We start from the raw sequence: 19,958 nt of genomic DNA on the forward strand, positions 1-19,958 counted from the left end.
TCCTGCACGTCCCACTTCTAGCGGTATCAGGTATCACGCCTCTTGTCCAACTGCTGTTTGATGCCACTTGTCCTTCTCCTGTTCTATCCCGTTGTCTCCTATTGCAACCCTCACTTCGCTCTTTGATAATCTCGCTCGACCGTGTACAGACCTTTTCAGATGCCAACTCGCCCCGTCTCACCACCACTATGAGGCGACGGCCCTCCATTCCCTAAAATTACTTCTGTCGATGCTTCAAAAATGGCAAGCTACGGTTCGCAATATGGCAGTGGCCACGGTCAGCCATATCACATGAATCAAGATCCCAGATATACAGTTCCTCAAACCCAACAATATCCTCCGAGTTTCCAACCATCGGTCAGCCCACAGCCAGGGTACCCTCAATATGGTGCAGATCCGAACGCCCAGCACGTTTTGGCCAATGCACAGCAGGTGCCCTACCCTGGACAGGCTGCAGGATATATACCTCAACAGCAAGATGCCACGAATGGCCTAACGGCACAAATGGGAGGACTAGACATGGCGGCCGCGCCCACAAGGTCTCATCGAAAGAAGGAGAGACATGCCTATCATGACATAGGCTCAGCACCGGCCACGGCACCCGTGAGCTCCGCAGCACCTGCAGGGTCGTTTGGAGTACCGCAAATTTTAGGTGTAGGGTCACAAGGAGGGCCAGGGGCAGTACCGACGCAATCAGCGGAGAATGTGTTTGTCAACCCAACCGACAAATTGCGCATGGGCGAGGAGGCTGTGGCCACACAAGGCCGAGTCAACCCAGAGCAAATTCCAAGCGTGGCAAGATCAAGAGACGCTGCGACCCAATACTATCAGATCAATGTCTATCCAACCATGGAAAAGCATCTTCCACCTCCAGCGGCTATCCCCTTCGTGGCCCACGATCAAGGAAATTCGTCGCCTAAGTTTGCGCGGTTGACGGTCAACAACATACCTGCCACAGCCGAAGCTCTTGCATCGACTGGGCTGCCCCTAGGTCTCGTCTTGCAGCCATTTGCGCCTCTTCAAGAAGGAGAACAGCCCATCCCTGTCCTAGATTTTGACGAGCTTGGCCCTCCTCGATGTCGGAGATGCAGGACATACGTCAATCCTTTCATGACCTTCAGGTCTGGTGGCAATAAGCTAGTGTGCAATATGTGCAGCTTCCCCAACGATGTTGCGCCCGAATACTTTGCCCCTACGGACGCTGCTGGTGTCAGAGTTGACCGGCTACAGCGGCCAGAGCTGATGATGGGTACTGTCGAGTTCTTAGTGCCAAAGGAGTACTATACGAAGGAACCTCTTCCTATGCGGTGGTTATTCATGATTGACATCACCCAAGAAGCTATCAACAAAGGATTTCTCGGCGCCGTCTGTCAGGGCATTCTAGACGCACTCTATGGACCCGAGAGTGAAAGGTCTTCAGAGGAAGATGCAGCATTTGCCGGACTGCCGGCAGGGACTAAGATTGGCATTGTCACGTACGACAAGGAAGTTCAATTCTACAACCTTGCGCCTGGTCTAGACACTGCTCAGATGATGGTGGTGACAGATCTCGAAGATCCTTTCGTGCCTTTGGCGGATGGATTGTTTGTCGATCCACAAGCATCCAGGGATGTGGTTACAGCCCTTCTCAAAGCTATCCCTACTATGTTTTCCACAATCAAGCACCCTGAGCCGGCCTTGCTGCCCGCTCTCAATGCCGCACTCGCTGCACTGACTGCCACGGGCGGCAAAATTATATGCTCCTTATCAACTTTACCCACTTGGGGACCCGGGAGGCTGTATCTGAGAGACGACGGCAAGGGCCGGGACACAGATGCTGAACGCCGTCTCTTTACTACCGAGCACCCCGGCTGGAAGAAGACCGCTGGAGCGATGGTGACCGCAGGTATCGGAGTGGATTTTTTCCTCGCCGCCGCTGGGGGAGGGTATATGGACATTGCGACAATAGGACACATGTCGCGATTGACTGGTGGTGAGATGTTCTTCTATCCCAATTTCATTGCTCCCCGAGATTCGCTCAAGCTGCGTCTTGAAATCGAGCACACGTTACGACGAGAGACAGGTTATCAGGCGTTGATGAAGGTGCGGTGCTCGAATGGTTTGCAGGTCGCTTCTTACTATGGCTCATTCCTCCAACATACCTTTGGAGCAGATCTTGAGATCGGGACCGTCGATGCCGACAAAGCCATTGGTGTCACCTTCACTTACGATGGTAAACTTGATGCCAAGCTGGATGCCCATTTTCAGGCAGCTCTACTTTACACTTCTACAACCGGTCAGAGGAGGGTCAGGTGCATTAATGTGGTGGCCGCCGTCAATGAAGGCGCCGCCGATACCATGCGGACGGTTGATCAGGACGCGGTTGTCAACATCATTGCCAAAGAAGCTTCGTCCAAGATCTCCGAAAAGTCTCTGAAGGATATTCGCGCTAGCATCACGGAGAAGACGATTGATATCCTGGCCGGATACCGAAAGAACTTCTCTGGCTCACACCCGCCTGGGCAGCTCGTGCTTCCAGAGCACCTCAAAGAGCTTGCCATCTATATGCTCGGTTTAATCAAGACCCGGGCTTTCAAAGGTATCCTCCAACGACCACATTCTGACATCCCAAGACTGACATTTGATGCAGGAGGTGTTGAACCTACCGATCGCAGGGTCTACTCTGCTCGATTGATGAGATCTTCGGGAGTTACAGAGACCGCATTATATCTTTATCCACGCATATACGCTCTCCACAACCTGAGTCCACAAGATTGTTTCGCCAATGCCGAGACCATGCAACTAGTGGTCCCGCCTACTCTCCGGGCGTCATTCGCCAGGGTCGAGGAAGGCGGAGTGTATCTGGTAGACGACGGACAGATTGTGCTGATCTGGCTCCACGCTCAAGTGTCGCCAAACCTGCTGGAGGATCTCTTCGGGGAAGGTAAAACTAACCTACAAGATCTCGATCCTATGACGAACGAGTTGCCGGTGTTGGAAACGCATCTGAATGCCCAAGTGCGGAACCTCCTGCAATACATGTCCACGGTCCGTGGGAGCAAGGCGACAAGCTTCACGCTGGCAAGGCAAGGTTTGGACGGTTCGGAATTTGAATATGCTCGGATGCTGGTGGAAGATCGGAACAACGAGGCTCAAAGCTACGTTGACTGGCTTGTACATGTGCACCGGGCGATCCAGATGGAGCTGAGTGGGCAGAGAAAGAAGGAAGACACAGGAGATCATGAAGGCATTTTGAGTAACTTGACGGGACTGAAGGCGCCATACTGGACATGAGGATTGGTGTTTGATTCTGATGTGAACCATGCAGATATGCCGGGATGTTGAAATGAGGCCGTCGAATGATCAGTAATGTTGTATTTTACCAAACACGACAAATAAGTTCGCTCTGGACATCGAAACATGGTGAGCTATATCTAACAATAGTTGATGCTTACCCAGTGCAGTACCCAGTGGGCATCTCGGCAGGGAGAGAGAGATGGAGATAGACGCGGAGATATGTAGATGCACACCGCTTACTATCCGGTACTTTCAATTGACTTAACTCCTCCGTTGGGACTTTTGCCCATGCATATCACACTGACTTGGAGAACTTATCGTCATCCTGCTGCATCTCGCTGCCACGCTGTTGTAGCACGCTGCTACTGTATGTGATATGTACTACGGAGGACTGAACAATCCCTGGAGAGGCCCCTTTCATCCATCCACCGCGCCCCGCATTGTGCCGCTACAGCCGATTTCGAGGGGGGTTTTCCTCAAGAAGCAACCCACAATCCACAACTCAGTCGACAAATCTGCACGAAATCCCCAGCCTACATGATCGTCCGTCATCTCCACCTGACCGCTCCGCCTCGGTCGAAGACCACCTGAGGGGGACTTCGCCATGATGGGAAGGCCGAGCAGGAAGAATATATACCTAAGCAGCGCCACTCGTCCAATGGACTTCTGTTTCCCATTCTCCGACGCCTTATTTTGTTGGCTTCGCACCCAGCATGATGGCAGCCATACCTTAAACAAACCAGCCTTGCTAGGCTACAGAATTCGCGAGGACTCAATCTAGGAAATTCGGCAGCACTATGGCGCTCGACAACAAGACCACTGACATTGAGCATATTACCTCCAGCTTGCCTAGCCTTGGGGCGAGCTGCAATAGCTCCCAGGATGACGAACGAGATGTTGAAAAGGCACTGTCAACGCTTGAGGAGAAAGGTGGCACAACCACCACAGTGGAGACTACGACAGACGATTCAAATGTGGTTGACTGGGATGGGCCCAATGATCCAGAGAACCCATTGAATTGGCCTGCACGGAGAAAGTGGACAAACGTTGCGCTGCTGTCTTTTATCACCCTTTTGACGTGGGTGATCATGACAATTCTTCCATGGAAACATGCATCTTCGATACTGACGGTTCTTCAGACCTTTTGGTTCGTCGATGTTTGCACCGGCTGTACCTCAAGTGATGAAAGACTTCCACTCCAACAGTGAAGACCTGGCATCGTTCTCGGTATCTGTCTATGTTCTTGGGTATGCCTTTGGTCCGCTCGTTATGTGAGTGCCTCCTCATCCCTACAAGGCCCTCGGACAGGCCTTGGTGTCGGCGGAAAGCCTGGTTAGAAAAAGGGTTGGGCTAACATACAGGCAGAGCTCCGATGAGCGAGTTGTACGGGCGACTGCCAGTCTACCATACCAACACATTTCTCTTCATGGTCTTCACTTTCGCCTGTGGCAAGTCGACAAACTTGTCGATGCTGATTGTCTTCCGTTTTATGGCTGGTCTTGTGGGTTGTTGTCCCTTGACCGTCGGATCTGGCTCCATAGCAGATACCTTCAGGCAAGACCAGCGCGGGAAGGTGATGAGTATCTGGACCTTTCCGATCCTGTTTGGACCGAGGTGTGTATGACCCCGTGAGTACGCCACCCAGAGATCAATGCCACTGACAAATTAACAGTTTGGGTCCCATCGTGGGATCATATCTCTCTGAAGCGGCTGGATGGCAGTGGGATTTCTATCTTCTCACGATTTGCGTATGTGTCTGCGCCCGTTAGTCGTCATTTCGTCGCCGTACTGACGAGAAGCAGACGGCAGCCATGTTCGCCGTGGCCCTTATCGTCCAAAGAGAAACCTACCCACCCATTCTACTGGAGAGAAAAGCCAAGCGACTCCGAAAGGAAACAGGCAACGACAAACTCCGGTCGGCGCTTCAGTCTTCCAGGACAGCCTCACAATTGTTTTTCCTGAGCGTGATCCGCCCAACCAAAATGCTGTTTCTTTCACCAATCATATTTTGTCTCTCCCTATACATCGCGGTCGTGTATGGATATCTTTATCTGTTGTTCACAACGATGACGTCCATCTTCCGTGATCAATACGGTATCAGTGCAAGTAATGTGGGCCTTGTCTTTTTGGGCATCGGTCTCGGTCAGTTTATCGGCCTGTTACTCTTCGGTGCATATTCCGATAAACTGCTGAAGAAGTTGGCCAAAGGTGGCGAGATGAAGCCTGAGTACCGGTTGCCATTGCTTTGGCCTGGCGCGATCGCCGTGCCTATTGGTCTTCTTGTGTACGGCTGGACTGCCCAGTACAAGGTGCATTGGATAGTTCCGATCCTGGGGACGGTTCTGCTTGGAGGAGGGATGGTCGGGACATTTATGTCATTGTCGATATACCTGGTTGAGTAGGCGTTCTTTCTTTCCGTGTATGTTGAACAGAGTGACTGACTTTAACACAGCGCGTACACGCTTTATGCAGCCAGCGCGATGGCGGCTAACACGGTTCTTCGCAGCCTTGGGGGCGCATTTCTCCCTCTAGCGGGACCAGCCATGTACAATTCCCTTGGGCTCGGATGGGGCAACAGCTTACTTGCATTCATATCGTTGGGCATGTCGCCGATGATATGGGTCTTCTTGAAGTACGGCGAGAGGATCAGGACCCATCCGAAGTTCCAGTTGAACCTTTGATGGCATTTTGAAGACTTGTGTACAGCATAAATGCATGGCCAAAGGTATACCTAAGTAGATTTTAGAACAAGTTCGGCCTGTGCTCTTGTCTCCCTGTTTCGGTGGTTGGGGGGGAAGGCCGGGCGCCAGAACCTTCTGCCGCTGTCCCAGCGCAGCCTTGCGTCTTGCCTCTCACGTGCCCGCCGTGTCAATTCAGGGGCCGATTTCGAAAATGCTGCCCCGGGTCAGGTGTGCCGAGGCTCTAGCCCACATTGCTATTGGTGCGTGATGATGCCACCGACCCCTCCACACAGTCCAGTGGCTACAATGTTGGCAGTTGGTTGATGACTGCGCAGGCCGGCGGTGGCTTCCACCCTGCATCCATTCCAAACCCACTGCCGAAACAACGAACTTTTCCACCAGCGAAAGTACCTACCTAGACCTGGTCTCATTTGCGTCCACCCTCGACAGCCTCCATTTTGACTCATAACAGTAGCAGCTTGACCAAGAGCTGCTGTGCGCATGGCTCTCACATAAGCTCGTGTCGACATTCTTCAACTATTACCCTCCGTATTTACCTCCCACACATCACAAAAGGTTGCTCTTTACGCTTGATTCGGGGTCTGGATGATCGCCATGGCGTACAGAGATACAAATACCAATGGAGAGGCTCGGCCTGCCTCTACTCACCTCCGTCAGTATCTCGCATACTTTCCCTTCTTCCTTGCCTCCCGCTTCTGCTCCTTTTCTCCCCCTCCGCAACCATGATTGATCGGCTACTAAATCCCGTAGAGAGTGCCAAAGAACAACCTGAAAACCCTTACGCCAAACTTGTCACCGATCAAGAATTCGTCATTGTTCCCTCCTTTACCCTCGAGTCTGGTGTTGTCCTTAAAAACGTTCCCGTTGCATATACCCGTCGTGGTCACCTCTCAGAAAACAAGAATAATGCCCTTGTGATATGTCATGCTCTAAGTGGCAGCGCGGATGTGGCCGACTGGTGGGGACCGTTGTTGGGAGGACCTGGCCAGGCGTTTGACGTGACGAGATTTTTCGTCGTCTGCTTGAATAGTCTGGGAAGTCCATACGGCAGTGCCAGTCCGGTGACGAACAAGGATGGGGATCCGACGCAAGGCAGATATGGGCCGGAATTTCCTCTAACCACTATAAGAGATGACGTGAGGTGAGTGAAAGGTAGAACGGAGGCAATCAGTATAGGAGACTAACGTTTAATTGCAGAATACACAAAATTGTCCTCGATCATCTCGGTGTTCGACAGATCGCATGCGTGGTCGGTGGGTCTATGGGGGGCATGCTATGCCTCGAGTACGCATATTTTGGGAAAGACTATGTGCGGAGTATCGCACCCATAGCCACGTCTGCGACGCACAGCGCCTGGGGCATCAGCTGGGGAGAAGCGCAGCGACAGGCCATCTACTCCGACCCTAAATATGAAGACGGGTACTATTCTTTTGATGATCCTCCTACCGCCGGCTTGGGCGCAGCTCGCATGTCGGCTCTCCTCACATATCGAAGTCGGGACTCGTTTGAGGCTCGCTTTGGTCGCAACACACCAGACTGGTCGAAGAAACCCTCGATAAATCAAGGGCCGAAGACAAATGGGGTCCACAACGAGCACTGGACAATCCACAACGATGGGCATAAACGGGCCAAGGGGTCTCGCGATTCTCGCCCAGCGTCGCGCAATGGCACGGTGTCGGAACCAACGTCAGCGCCCGACTCATCCGACGGAGAGCAACAACCGGCGACATTCAGAGACCCGCAATTCAACGGGGCTACCGAGTTTGTCATACCCGTGCCCGTTGTCGAGAAGAAGACGTCCAGGCCAACACATCATTACTTCTCGGCACAATCCTACCTGCGGTACCAGGGCACCAAATTCGTGACCCGGTTTGATGCAAACTGCTATATCGCCATCACGCGCAAGCTGGACACACACGATGTATCGCGGAGTCGGGCACCTACCGTCAGAGAAGCTCTTGGGCAAATAGAACAGCCCGCGTTGGTTCTGGGGATTGAATCGGACGGCCTGTTCACCATCGCCGAGCAAGAAGAACTGGCCGAGTGTATTCCCAACGGACGACTCGGGAAGATCGACAGTCCCGAGGGCCACGACGCCTTTTTGTTGCAATTTGAGCAGGTGAACAGTTACCTATTGGGCTTTTTCAGAGAGGTGCTGCCGGACATCATGAACAAGCCGGGCATAGGTGGAGCGGATGGAGAGGTCAAAGATGGAGTGGGCCAGATGACCAAGTCGAGTACCTTCGGAGAGGCAGAGGTCGGGGATTTAACTGCTTGGTAGCCAGTCAGGCCTGCCTTCGGAGCGGCTGAAGAGGTGTTTCGGACCAGTTCAACTCTGGCCGGATACCCAGCAGGAGAAGGATGCGGTTGTATATATTATGTATAATTGTCGTCAGTCGAAATGGCTGCATTCACAATATACCCACAGGATATGAATGAGATGGGCTGGGAACATAGAAAATGCGAAGTGACTAGTTTACCAAGTGGGAAGGATTTTCTTTTTCATTTCGCTTCATTCGGAATATGGGAAGAACAATGGGCCGTCATCCTCCTCCTCCTCCTCCTCCTCCTCCTCCTCATCATCATCATCATCATCATCGCCGCCGCCATGCTCATAGACCAATTCCTATAGTAACATGTTGGGGCTGGTTGGTAGTTATTTGGTCGCGTGCTCGGGAGGGAGGATAAATATAAGCACTCGTACGAAATATGGGATACGGCATGCGAGTCGTACGAGGACCATACATGAGACTTGGCATCGAAGGCTTCAAGGGCTTGTGCAAGCTGACGGCAGCTGACGGGCAGATCGGGCAAATCTTGGGTTTGCTTGAAGGAGGCCTTGGAGCTTGTTAGTGTCTGTACTGGGTATTAAGGGCTGATACGGACGGTTTCTTGAGCCAGCCACTCTCAGCAGGAAGCGCGAGAAGCTGCGCCAAAAGCCAAAGGCCTGAGCCACTGCGACCAGGGGCGGAAATAATGCAAGGCAGATCCGTTTCAGCTGGTTGCCGCGCCCACTATTCTGGCTTAGTCGCAGCCTACCTAGCCTCCTTGAGTAGAGCCTAATAGGAGGGCCTAGCGGCCTAGCAGCCTAACATCCCTCATTAACATCCTTCGCTTCAGTGGCTTTCTCGGCGGCCCTCTCGGTGGCCTCAGGCTTCTGTCCCCTCCCTAAATAATGAACTCCCAATTAACTAATCGCAAGTGACCTGCATTTCCCTGTCAGCATTTGCGGCGCAGCAAGCAAGCAAGCAAGCAACCAGCATCCAAACCTCCAAGCTGCGTCTGAACTTTGGTCAATGTCGACCTTAGATTTCTATCTCTTTGTTGCCCTCTGAAACTCTTTGAAACCACTCACGACAAAGCCCCCTTTCGCTCTCTCTTCTCGTATTCCCCCGCGCTGCGTCGATCTGAAGGAAGGCCTCGCATTCATTTGATTCACCCTGTCACTCGTTTTGCGACGCAGGCGCCTCGAACCTCTGTATTCTCACTACTCTCGTTACTCTCACAACTGCTGCTGCTGCTTCTCCTCCTCCTCAACTGCGCCAAAAAGCGATGCGAACACGATTCCGTCTTTAACACGCTACACAAAGGAAAACCTTCAAGATGGGCTGGCCAAAATGCAATTCGACAGACGAGGATTTGGCGATCACCGAGATCCCCATATGGGAGGGCCATACTTTCCATACGATCGGTCTCTGGATCGCAGCAATGTTCACCATCATTGCCCTGGCTGTCTCCTTCTTCCTCATCCTCATGCACGCCACGCATTACCTGAAACCACATGAACAGAAACACATTATTCGCATCCTCGTCATGGTCCCCATCTACGCCGCCGTCTCGCTCCTCTCCTTTTACTACTATCGACACAGCGTCTACTTTGAGGTCATCAGAGACTGCTACGAAGCATTCGCTATTGCTTCTTTTTTCTCCTTGCTGTGCGCCTACCTCGCTACAGATTTACACAAGCAAAAGATCTACTTCCGAACAATCACCCCGAAGAAATGGGTTTGGCCCATGAAGTACTTTCAGAAGTGTACGGGCGGTTCTGAGAAGGGTTGGCTGAGAACACCAAAAAGCGGCTTGACATGGTTTAATGTAAGGTCCTGTTCTTCACCTGCTCATTGCGCTCGACTGACGCTGGCCAAAAGGTGATTTGGGTCTCGATTTTCCAGTACTGTTTCATCCGCGTCTTTTTCACGATTGTATCAGTCATCACCCAAGCTCTCGACCTGTATTGCCTCGAATCGTTGAGCCCGGCCTTCTCCCATATCTGGGTCATGGTCTTTGAAACCATTTCCATCACCGTTGCCATGTACTGCTTGATCCAGTTCTACGTTCAGATCAAGGACGACATCAGGCAGCATAAACCCCTGCTGAAAATCACGGCCATCAAATTGGTGATATTCCTCAGTTTCTGGCAGACCATTGCCATCTCTTTCCTCACCAGCGCCGGGGCTATCAAGGCCACCAACAAGATCCAAACTCCCGATATCAAGGTCGGTATCCCTGCGCTATTTTTGTGCGTCGAGATGGCCTTGTTTGCCATATTTCACATCTGGTCTTTTAGCTGGAAACCGTACGTGATCGGCTCAAAGGAACAGATGTCTGACATCGTGGCCGGTGAGGGCCTGTCGCGATACGAGGGAGGCTTCTTGGGTATGAAAGCCATTTTTGATGCTTTCAATGGCATGGATATGCTCAAAGCTACGGGTCGATCGGCGAGATGGCTGTTCAAGGGACGCAAGACTCGCCACACGGACTCGAGCTATGACTTGTCGAGAAAAGATACCGAAGGAAGTGAATTTGGCGCCCAGGGCCAGAAATTGAATCCTCTTAGTACCCAAAGCGCTTACAAGGGGGCTGCGGATAAGCCACCGCACTACAACGCTGTCGAGGATGAAGAAGGCGCCAATCTACTCGCCAACGGCCAAAATATGCCAACATCGCATCCGCCAGTTGTTGGGTCAGGCATTGATGGGGGCCACGACATTTACGATTCGAACAATGTGAGCGATATTGGACTAGCGTCGAGTTACGACGATAAATACAACGGCCGATACGACCCTCCCTCGCATTACCCACTGGCGCAGCAGCCCTATGCGCCGTATCAGGGGTCCCACAACGGAGGTCAGGAAACCGGAGTGGTCGCAGTACCATATCCTGCACTAGCGAGAGAAGAATCAAGTTCACATTTGGGAGGTGGCCACGACAGCAGGAGAACATACATGCCGCCTCCGCGGAGTCCGGATCCAAACACGAGGAAGCCGACTACAAGTAAAGGCCCAGACGGGGTAGGGACCGGCGAGTTTTTCTAACGATGATAAAGTTTATGCGACGTTTGTACGTACGGTTTGGAACTTCGGCATGGCATGCATGTGCGATAAGGATCAATGAAACGAACCTGATGAGTTTTCAGCTCAGGCAATGGATATTCTTCTCACCAATCTTTTTTTGTTGTCTTTGTACACTTTGGTCGTACACATACACACAACGGCGCCAGACTTGGGATTCGGGGATTTTAGCTGTGGGATGATCGTAGCATCTCCCCCCTTGTCGTATTCTCCTATTCTTTATATTACCCCCTACGATGCGACATTTTAACCCTGCACATACATAGCCTATAGGTATACACTGTTTTCCGCGGTCAGACTGCGTGCACTTGCCTGAGCCCGAGTCTGTCTCCGGCACGGAAGGAGAGGAAGGAATTAATCCCCAAGATCTGGCATCAAGTGTGAAGGACTTGCGTGGAGTTATGTTCTTGGACTCTTGGTACCAGGACTTGTAATCCTAAGGCTGTGGGCGGGAGGGAGCGGGGGTGAGCACGAACGAAGTAATCACCAAGGCGACTGTGGAAAATGGTCTCGGTTTCGTATGTGCCTGGGTCGGTCCGGCAAGGTCCTTGATCTTGCAATGAACAGACAGGTAGAAGGAGAAGGAACGAGAAGTACCGAGGGCTGTTCTTGCGAGGGAGTGTGAGTGATGCTGCGTACGTGCACGTGTATGTGTACTACACTGCATGCGCTATATTGCGTGCTGGAGCTATATACTCCGTACGTGTAGGGCAGGTGTATGTGTTTGACTCATCTCGCCCTCGTTCTAACACGGCGTCCCATGCTCTTCATCATGAACTGTGCAGTTTTTGTTGGTTTGGTTCTCTCGCCAATACAAGTCCCGTGTTCCCGGATGACTTCCGTCCACTAGATAGTCTCCATGCACGGATCTCCCTCCACTGGTAGCTGCTCTCGCAATTTGTCTGGTCTTCCGTTGGCTCTGTCAAAAAGAGGTCCTCCCTTTGTCCCTTCTTTCGCTTGAGAGATCGCTGATTTGCTCGCCTCTCTTCCCAAAGATACAAGTGATGAGACAATCTCATCGTCTGATCCGTCAGCTGTCCACGGGCAGAGTATGGTGCCTTACAATTTGCTCTTGTTGTCACCCGGTTGGCAGCACTCGCCGCTCTTGCCGACCACAGCCTCGGTCGTGGGCTGGTGGTGCATCTCACTGACCAAGGTAGAGCGGTTGAAGCTCTGCTCGCTGGGCGGCACGTCGAGGGCCGGGTTCTTGTCAAAGAAGTTGACGGGCTTCAGGCTCACCTTGAGGATCTCGCAGGGCATGACGGGGAAGTCTTCGATACGTGGCACGTGGTTGATTCCGAACTGGATCCACACCACGATGTCGGTGTCCACGACATTGTCCTTGCGCGAGGCCCAGTTGCGCACCCCAGTCCCGCCACGGCTCTGGTTCGTGTACCATCCGCCCGAGTACAGTTCGCGATCCTGATGCGTGGTGACGTAGATATTGTGGTCTGCGAACTCGGCGCGTTTCCAATTGAACGAGCTGGGCAGAGAGAGCATCTTCTGGAAGGGCGGCGCGTGGATCTTGTACGCGACTGGCTTGCCGTTCACCGGGTTGCGCACGCTCGTGTTTTGGATCTTGAACACCCGGTTGGTGTCGGGGTTCAAATCTAAGCCCTGGGAGTGCTCGACTAGTGTTTCAGAAACCTCATACGCCACCCCGTGTGGGTTCCAATCCTTTGAAAGGGGCAGCGCGTGCGCCTCGTCGTACACGAGTCTGTTGTTGTGTCCCTCGATCATGGGGTCTACACGCAGCGAGAAAATGTGCTGATGATGCACGGCCAGGACGCCAGGGTGAACCACGGTACCGAAGGGGACGCCCACTTTATCCAATTCGTGGTCGATCGGTTGGGTGGACAAGATGCCCGTGGCGCGGACTTCGTAGATGAGTTCGCCCGCCTGGTTGAACATGAAGGCCAGGATGTATTCGTAGTTGCTCACTGTGATGATGCTCTGCAGGACCAGTTCACGCTGACGTACCACGGCGGCGCGCCCCGTGCGGTAGTTGGTGTGTTTCCAGCCGATCCCGGCGTCTTGCTCGTGGATGCACACGCAATTGTCCAGAGGCGTCGGTGTGCCTTTGTCGTCCGTGATCACCGCGGAGAGGTACTGAATGTGTCCTAGGCAATCACATCCAAGCTGGAGGTTATTGGCCATGGCGCCGGCGCCGGCGTCACCCAGATCATATGCGGACTTCTTGTGGAAAGGGTGTCGCGGGTCCGCATAGGGGATGTTCATGTCGCTCAAGCTGAGACGGTAGAACAACGGGCGCGAGTCATAGCGGACGTCATACAGAACCATGCCCTCACGCTGGTTATACCCGACGCGGAAGGACCATTTCTGCCACTGAAGCACATGGCCGGTCTCGCCCACGGGGGTGAGGGTGAAACTGGCGCCCTCGGGTTGAATCACTCTCAGGGGCTTCATATCCGTGCGCAAGGCGTGGTATTCGCTGACATATTCATTGGCTGGCTTGGGTTGATACGGTCTCGGCTCGTGGATGGTATTGTCTGCCCCAGTGGGGAGATAGTCGACGCGGATGACTTTATATTCAGTGCATTCCAGCACTGGCGAGATGGGGAGCGGGAAGGCGTAGTGGTTGCTGTCGAGCTCCGAAGGGTTGCTCGGGTCTCGCATGTACAAGAAAACCTGGTACATGCGCTCGTCGTCGTTGACGCCGTCCGATCCTATTCACGGTACAGCATGAGTACCATACACTCAGAGTGAAACCCAACAATCTCTCCACGCTTTCAGCGACGAGAACTTACCATAGATCCAGGGATCGGCACACACCACCGTTCCCTCGGGCAACTTCAACTTCTTGATGGCTTCCTTCACCCGTTCGTCCTCCAAAGCGTTCTTCTCCACCTGGAGGATCTCGTCGTAGTCGCCGTTGCCATGCAGATTGGGGCCCAGGCGGACATTGCTCTCCACAGTCCGGGCGGACAGGTTGACTACTGCTTCATGGAAGCGGTTCTACCCAATCGGGAAAGGTTCGAATGTCAGCCTATTGCAGAGCATGATGTGACAAAGATGGAAATAGACCAGAATGCCAGTGTTGGAGGGGTTGAAAACGACACAAGCAGCCTGATGTGGGCGACAAGCAATCACGAGGCGCCCGGTCCAGAGCCTTGCTCCCGTCTTCCAATGCACGTGACACTTACCGTGTTGCGGATGTAATAAGACACGAATGCCTTCCTTGGGATTTCAGGTAGAGGCAACCCCGAGTGCTCAGCTTCGAGATAGGGGATCATGGATTTCTTGGGCGGCTCATCGAGAGTGATGACCTTGAAGCGCAGGTCGATCGAAGACGGCCACACGGATCTCAGCAGCTCGGCGGTGGTGGATATCTCCGCCGCGGTCAGAGGGCATAGTGGGTGGGCGACGGGGTATGTGGCCGCCGAGGGCTGAGAAGTCAACTCCTGGGAGACAGCTGCCATCTTGGAAACACCGGGCGAGATGGAAAGAATGCAACTGGAGATGGGAAAAGGGAAGAGAGGGAAGCAATGATGGATATGTACTCGGTACATATATCCCAAACCCAGTCTTGGTTCCTATGCAAATGGACCCTACATACATGAGGGTCTTATCTGAATGGTCGGTCCACTTGCTGACCATGTTAGTACTTGGACTCAGTAAATCCCAAGACCAAAGGGCGCCCCAGTCTGCTTAGCCGAGAGAATAGCTCGTTCACCCGCCTCTCCCTCCCCCCCAGCTTGGGCCTTTGCTGCTGGCCACCTCCCATAATCTTTCCTGCTCGATCGAGGCCAAGGTCCACAGCAAAACGGCATCAGCTCTGATTGCCACTCGATGGGGTCTTGGAAGAAGATGTTGACCCAAACAGGAAAGAGAGCTCGGTCGAGAGACGAATCCCCCCCGGAATACGAATGAGGAATTGAAGTGTTGAAACACCAGAAAAAGAGCGCCAGCGGACAACAGCCAAGTCCTTTAACTGCACAAGGCAAGAGCACCCGAACAGCCAGTCGAAGCCCAGGATCGATGCCGCAAATGTCCGCCCACATCGATGTTTGTCCAATCCTGGCTAATTGCGACCAGGCTGGCCGCGTGTTGATTGTTTGCCCGTGACAAAAGGTTTGCATAATGTTTGATAATAGCGAGTACCGTTGGTGCTGGCCTCATTGACCAGGCCGCTTCCCTGGCAGTCTGATGAGATACTTGGGTCGCGATTCGCCGGCCTCAACAATACTATTGCTCCAAGCCTCCTTGATGGTCTGCTTCGACTTGTCTTCGTCCAGGTGGAACTTGCTGCCAACCTGGAACCATCCATTGCCAATATCAAACGCCTCTGCAAGGCCGATTGCGTAGCGCGGATACACTGGGGGCGCGACCTTGATGCAGTCCAGTTGTTCAATGAGCTCCTCGATCGGCATTGAATACGCTGCCGTCATTACACGAAATGGCTCGCACGAATGCGGTGGAATGTAAAACTGATTGTGAGCATTCACCGAATACTTGTCTATGACGTTGTAGGTAAAAAGGTGGAATGTTGCAAGGTGTTTTGACGCAACGTGCCCGTGGCCTCCACTGTCCTTGACGACCAGAAGGCGATCTTTGACTCGATTTCCACTGACTGGTGGTTCTGGTGCCTGGGACGCAGCATGGGCCACTGCTCCTGCAACCGTTGGAGGTGGAGGTGGAGGTGGAGGTGGAGGAGCGGGAGGAGGAGGTCCTGACGCTGGCGGTTGATACCATGCGCCCGCAGAGGGAGGAGGCGGTGGTGGAGCAGGAGGTGGTGGTCCATTAGGCACGCACACTGCCCCAGGGAATCCGTTTCCTGGCGGAATGAAGAATGGACCCGGATGAGGCTGACTTGGTGGAGGGCAGAATGGCCCTTGACACGGAGGCATCAAAGAATACGGTGGAGGAGCCGATGACGGAGGGCCGCTGGGAGGTGCACCCTTGTTTGGTGGCCCTCCATCACGGGTCATGTAATGGTATACAGTTTTGCCAATCAGGCCCGGTCCTTGCGTCGGAACTGGCATGGCAACTGGAAAGTAGGGAGGTGGTAGACACGCCATTGTCGCGGCTCTCCGAGAACGAGTTGATGCTTTTGAACCAAAGACAGGGTGAACAGGCTGGACCGAGTGTCAAATGGCGGTTGAATGGTAGCAATCGAAGCAATGAGGGACAACCAGGACATATTTAACGGGGCTGCCATAAACCCTCTGGTCACTACTTCTGCCTCAATATCACGCTCTGACAAACAGTCCAGCAAAGAAATGGTGGCTTCATGCTGGGATAGAGGACGAGTGCCATGACTGGGCCACCAAACATATCGATGGCTTGCCTACCGTGACAGAGAAGACAGAAGGAGAGGCGATGACTGGGAACAGTGGAGGCTCAGCAAACAAGATGGTTTGAAGTATACCAATGCCGTGGCCTTGACAAAACACCGGGATGGGGACTGACGCAGATTTGCAAACAACAGAAAAGAAGCTGATGACCAACGAGGTTATGTGGTGACAAATTAGCAAGACATGACCAGAAAGAACTGCAAACCAAGGTCAACCCGTGGCTGTCTTCACCACAGCGCCGCCTCAGTTTGCGGCAACCACAGCGAGTCCGTCGTAGATCTTCTGCTTCACACGCGTGAAATCATCCATCTTGTTCGAAGTCATCGAAGTAGCACTGACGGGCACACCCTCCAAAATGATCTTTCCTGTGCCGAGCTTTCTTACTGCGATCATTCCATCAACCAGCAGTGTACCTTCGCCTCGGAATTCAGCAATATGGCCATCCAGTGTTATCAATCTCCGCAGGTCAGCTAGACGCAGGTCACCGACGTGAATGGCGTGGGAGACGGATCTTGTTGATGCTGCCAGGCTCGCAGGTAAAACATCGAGGACCGGCTCAACAGGAGGCGCGAGCGTAGGGCCAGCTGCACGAGCCGCTTCCGTGTCCAATTTTTGCTTCTTGGTCTGGGCATCCTCCTGTAGATTGTCTCCTGAGGGCGCGCCTTTGAGTTGACCTTGGATCGTCACCACTCCCATATTCTTCACATTCTGCCAATGGAGCGTCTTTGCCAGGTTGCGACTGAGCTTAACAACCCACGCATTCGTATCGACACTTGCATCAACAGTCTGGCCCTCTGTAGGAGTAAATATTTCTGTGGATGGTTCGTCTTCTGCTCCCACCACTTTCATTCCGAGGAGTTCCTTGCAATCACTGGCCAGAGCAACCGTGTCTGAACCATTTCCGCCAATAAGGATCAACTTTTTGGGTCCAATCAAAGGTATCAGCATCTGCAGACTACGTTGATCATGCAATCCAGCAAAGTCGACAAAGGCCAGCTTGGCGTTGACTGTGATTTCCGAGGTCGAATACACAACTTTTGCGGGCCCCTGGAAGCCTTCACGCTCGACTTGGACATCTTCGTCGGAATTCTCTTCATCTGAATCCGCCCCGGACCCACCAGATGTTGCTGGAGCGGATGCAGCTGCTCGATTCTTCTTGTGATGTGGTTGCCTGGTATCATTCGCCTCGTCCCACTTACGCTTCTGTCCGAGTTGACCTCCGGCCTTGGTGTCATTTGCGGCGTCTTGGTCTTCTTTCTCCTCCTCTCTCAAGAAATCTTCTGGTTTGATGAAATCTCCGAACTCGTCTCCGCGCCTCCGCGAATGAGCATATGGAAAGAGCCCATTCCGCCCCTTCTTGTTCCGTACATCATAATCATACACGCCTTTCTTGCGCACGAGGATATTGACTCCTAGATCGGCATCGCTCAGTGCCAGTTTATTTCGCGCTCCATGACCAAGAGCAGCAGAAACATTGAGAACACGACCTTGTTGTTCGTCGTCTGACTCATCCGAGGAAGTCGAGCTGGATTCCTCGTCGATGTTATCGTCCGCACCAGCCTGGTCTCGTTCGTTACCTGAAGTCAGAGAGTCCTGCAGCTGTCTTTGAGTAGCCATATATTGTTGATATCTTTGATTCTCTTGCGTGTTCAATGGCGCCTTTTCTGCGTTTCGCAGCTTCAGCATTCTTCCCCCACTTTGTACCTGCTCCAGCCATTCTCCCACTGGGGCCCCTTTTTCGAGCGCAACGCCATCCTGACGCTCCTCATACCAGATCCAGAATGCTTGACTCGGGCTTTGTGATCCAGGACGCATGTACAAGCGTTCGGTCAAAATCACCAGATTCTCAGGTCTTTGGACCACGTGCTCCAACAGTGATCTAGAAAAGCCCCAATCCATTGTCGAATCGCTCGCAAGGATGACTCTCGCCCCTTCGGCCTTTAACAGCCTTTCCAGTTGACTTCTCCGTTCGACAATCTTGACATTTTGGAATTCAAAGGGTCGTGAGGATTTAACTGTACCATTTATCTGCTTGCTGCCGCTTCTCCTGTGCGTCTGCACGGGTGCCGGATTTTCGTCCTCGCCCTCAAATCCTCGCACAATACCATCGTCCATCCATTCGAGAAGACTCCTGGCGTGCCGCAGCGTCGCATTGCCAGATCTGCTGGCTAGGTACACCTTGGCAGTTTTCAAGGAGGCGGCATTTGAGGGATCAGACCACGCCTTTTCAAGGAGCCAAGCTAATTCCAAAACTCTTGCGCTTGAGTCGGTGGGAATAAGAACAGTGCCACCCTTGGCAACACAGATCTTGATATGTGCTAACAAAGATTCGTCCCGAGCTTTTCGACCACCTGACAGCGCGGCCCTTGTTGCACCAATGCTGCTGCAGACGAGCGCAGTAGGCTTGCGCAGTTGTTCGATGACTTCGGCGCCACCAACACCTCCAAACCAGGCTGCACCGGCTATAACGTTTTCCCTTGCTTGATTCCAATCCACAGCGTACACTATTGACTCCATCCCATGTTGTATGTGCCATATCGTGCCTCCCAGTGTATGCCCAGAGTTATAAGCTGTCAACGTCAGACCCTCGATCGGCGCGGAAAAAGAAGAAGGCGTAGGTTGGTGAGGTTGTGAGTACTTCAACGGCGTGATCAAAGTAAAATATTTATTGATCTCTTCAAACGTCGGGGCCTGCCGTAGGATGTGTGAACGCGATTTGTCGTCGACGCTGGATGGATCTTCAGGGGATCCTGAGCCTGGAATGAACGTGGCCGCAAGCGGAGAAGAGGAATAGAGGTCTTGGAGGAGGGTACGACCAAAAGCAATGACGGGCGGTGTAGCGTAGACAGGGATCTGGGTGAAGACCGGGACGTGTTTGCAGCAGTGGGCAAAGGCGCCAATATGAGAGGTCGTGGCATGCGTGAGAAGGATGAATGACAGAGTAGAGGCATGTTTCTCTATCTCGGCGAGCTGGCGAGTGTCGAAGCGTTCGTCCCATCCCACATCCACCAAGATCTTGATGCCACCGTCCAACTCAAGGATTGACTGCGAGGCTCGGGACGTACTCTGCGCCCCGAGCAAGGGAGTGATCGTGAACATGGCGCCGCGTTGTTAGTAACGGAACTTCCTTCCCATCAAGGATATGATAGGGGTTTAAGAGTCTCCATTAAAGTCGGCGCGTCCTCAGCTCACTCGGGGATCAGAATTTGTCAGAGCACGAAGCCGCAAAGAATTGTTCTTGGTAGGCGCAGTTGGACAGCGGGAAGAAGGTCGAAAAGAAGATTGTTTTGTCCGACGTCACTCACGCTCTAGTT

General features: G+C 53.0%; 7 protein-coding genes across 7 annotated transcripts; 4 read left to right on the forward strand and 3 right to left on the reverse strand.

Annotated features, from left to right (window-relative positions):
* Positions 1 to 240: 240 nt before the first annotated feature.
* On the forward strand, positions 241 to 3,273 carry A1O5_10653 (uncharacterized protein; the record flags this gene model as incomplete). The annotated part of the gene is made up of 2 exons (XM_007751229.1): positions 241 to 2,578; positions 2,630 to 3,273. The coding sequence occupies 2 exons, from the start codon at positions 241 to 243 to the stop codon at positions 3,271 to 3,273; spliced, it is 2,982 nt and encodes a 993-aa protein (XP_007749419.1).
* Positions 3,274 to 4,073: 800 nt separating this feature from the next.
* Positions 4,074 to 5,957, forward strand: A1O5_10654 (uncharacterized protein; the record flags this gene model as incomplete). The annotated part of the gene is made up of 6 exons (XM_007751230.1): positions 4,074 to 4,354; positions 4,416 to 4,547; positions 4,642 to 4,890; positions 4,949 to 5,024; positions 5,079 to 5,674; positions 5,729 to 5,957. 6 exons carry the CDS (start codon positions 4,074 to 4,076, stop codon positions 5,955 to 5,957), a joined length of 1,563 nt encoding a protein of 520 aa, XP_007749420.1.
* Positions 5,958 to 6,700: 743 nt separating this feature from the next.
* A1O5_10655 (homoserine O-acetyltransferase) lies at positions 6,701 to 8,259 on the forward strand (the record flags this gene model as incomplete). The annotated part of the gene is made up of 2 exons (XM_007751231.1): positions 6,701 to 7,119; positions 7,176 to 8,259. The coding sequence occupies 2 exons, from the start codon at positions 6,701 to 6,703 to the stop codon at positions 8,257 to 8,259; spliced, it is 1,503 nt and encodes a 500-aa protein (XP_007749421.1).
* A 1,322-nt stretch (positions 8,260 to 9,581) lies between these two features.
* Positions 9,582 to 11,293, forward strand: A1O5_10656 (uncharacterized protein; the record flags this gene model as incomplete). The annotated part of the gene is made up of 2 exons (XM_007751232.1): positions 9,582 to 10,073; positions 10,127 to 11,293. The coding sequence occupies 2 exons, from the start codon at positions 9,582 to 9,584 to the stop codon at positions 11,291 to 11,293; spliced, it is 1,659 nt and encodes a 552-aa protein (XP_007749422.1).
* Positions 11,294 to 12,388: 1,095 nt separating this feature from the next.
* A1O5_10657 (primary-amine oxidase) lies at positions 12,389 to 14,769 on the reverse strand (the record flags this gene model as incomplete). Its single annotated transcript, XM_007751233.1, has 3 exons — positions 12,389 to 14,016; positions 14,098 to 14,305; positions 14,494 to 14,769. The coding sequence occupies 3 exons, from the start codon at positions 14,767 to 14,769 to the stop codon at positions 12,389 to 12,391; spliced, it is 2,112 nt and encodes a 703-aa protein (XP_007749423.1).
* Positions 14,770 to 15,465: 696 nt separating this feature from the next.
* On the reverse strand, positions 15,466 to 16,368 carry A1O5_10658 (uncharacterized protein; the record flags this gene model as incomplete). Its single annotated transcript, XM_007751234.1, has 1 exon — positions 15,466 to 16,368. The coding sequence occupies one exon, from the start codon at positions 16,366 to 16,368 to the stop codon at positions 15,466 to 15,468; it is 903 nt and encodes a 300-aa protein (XP_007749424.1).
* A 519-nt stretch (positions 16,369 to 16,887) lies between these two features.
* On the reverse strand, positions 16,888 to 19,743 carry A1O5_10659 (uncharacterized protein; the record flags this gene model as incomplete). Its single annotated transcript, XM_007751235.1, has 1 exon — positions 16,888 to 19,743. The coding sequence occupies one exon, from the start codon at positions 19,741 to 19,743 to the stop codon at positions 16,888 to 16,890; it is 2,856 nt and encodes a 951-aa protein (XP_007749425.1).
* Between the last annotated feature and the right edge of the window lie 215 nt (positions 19,744 to 19,958).

The sequence above is a fragment of the Cladophialophora psammophila genome, assembly GCF_000585535.1.
Source record: "Cladophialophora psammophila CBS 110553 chromosome Unknown aczJe-supercont1.21, whole genome shotgun sequence".
Taxonomy (NCBI): domain Eukaryota; kingdom Fungi; phylum Ascomycota; class Eurotiomycetes; order Chaetothyriales; family Herpotrichiellaceae; genus Cladophialophora; species Cladophialophora psammophila.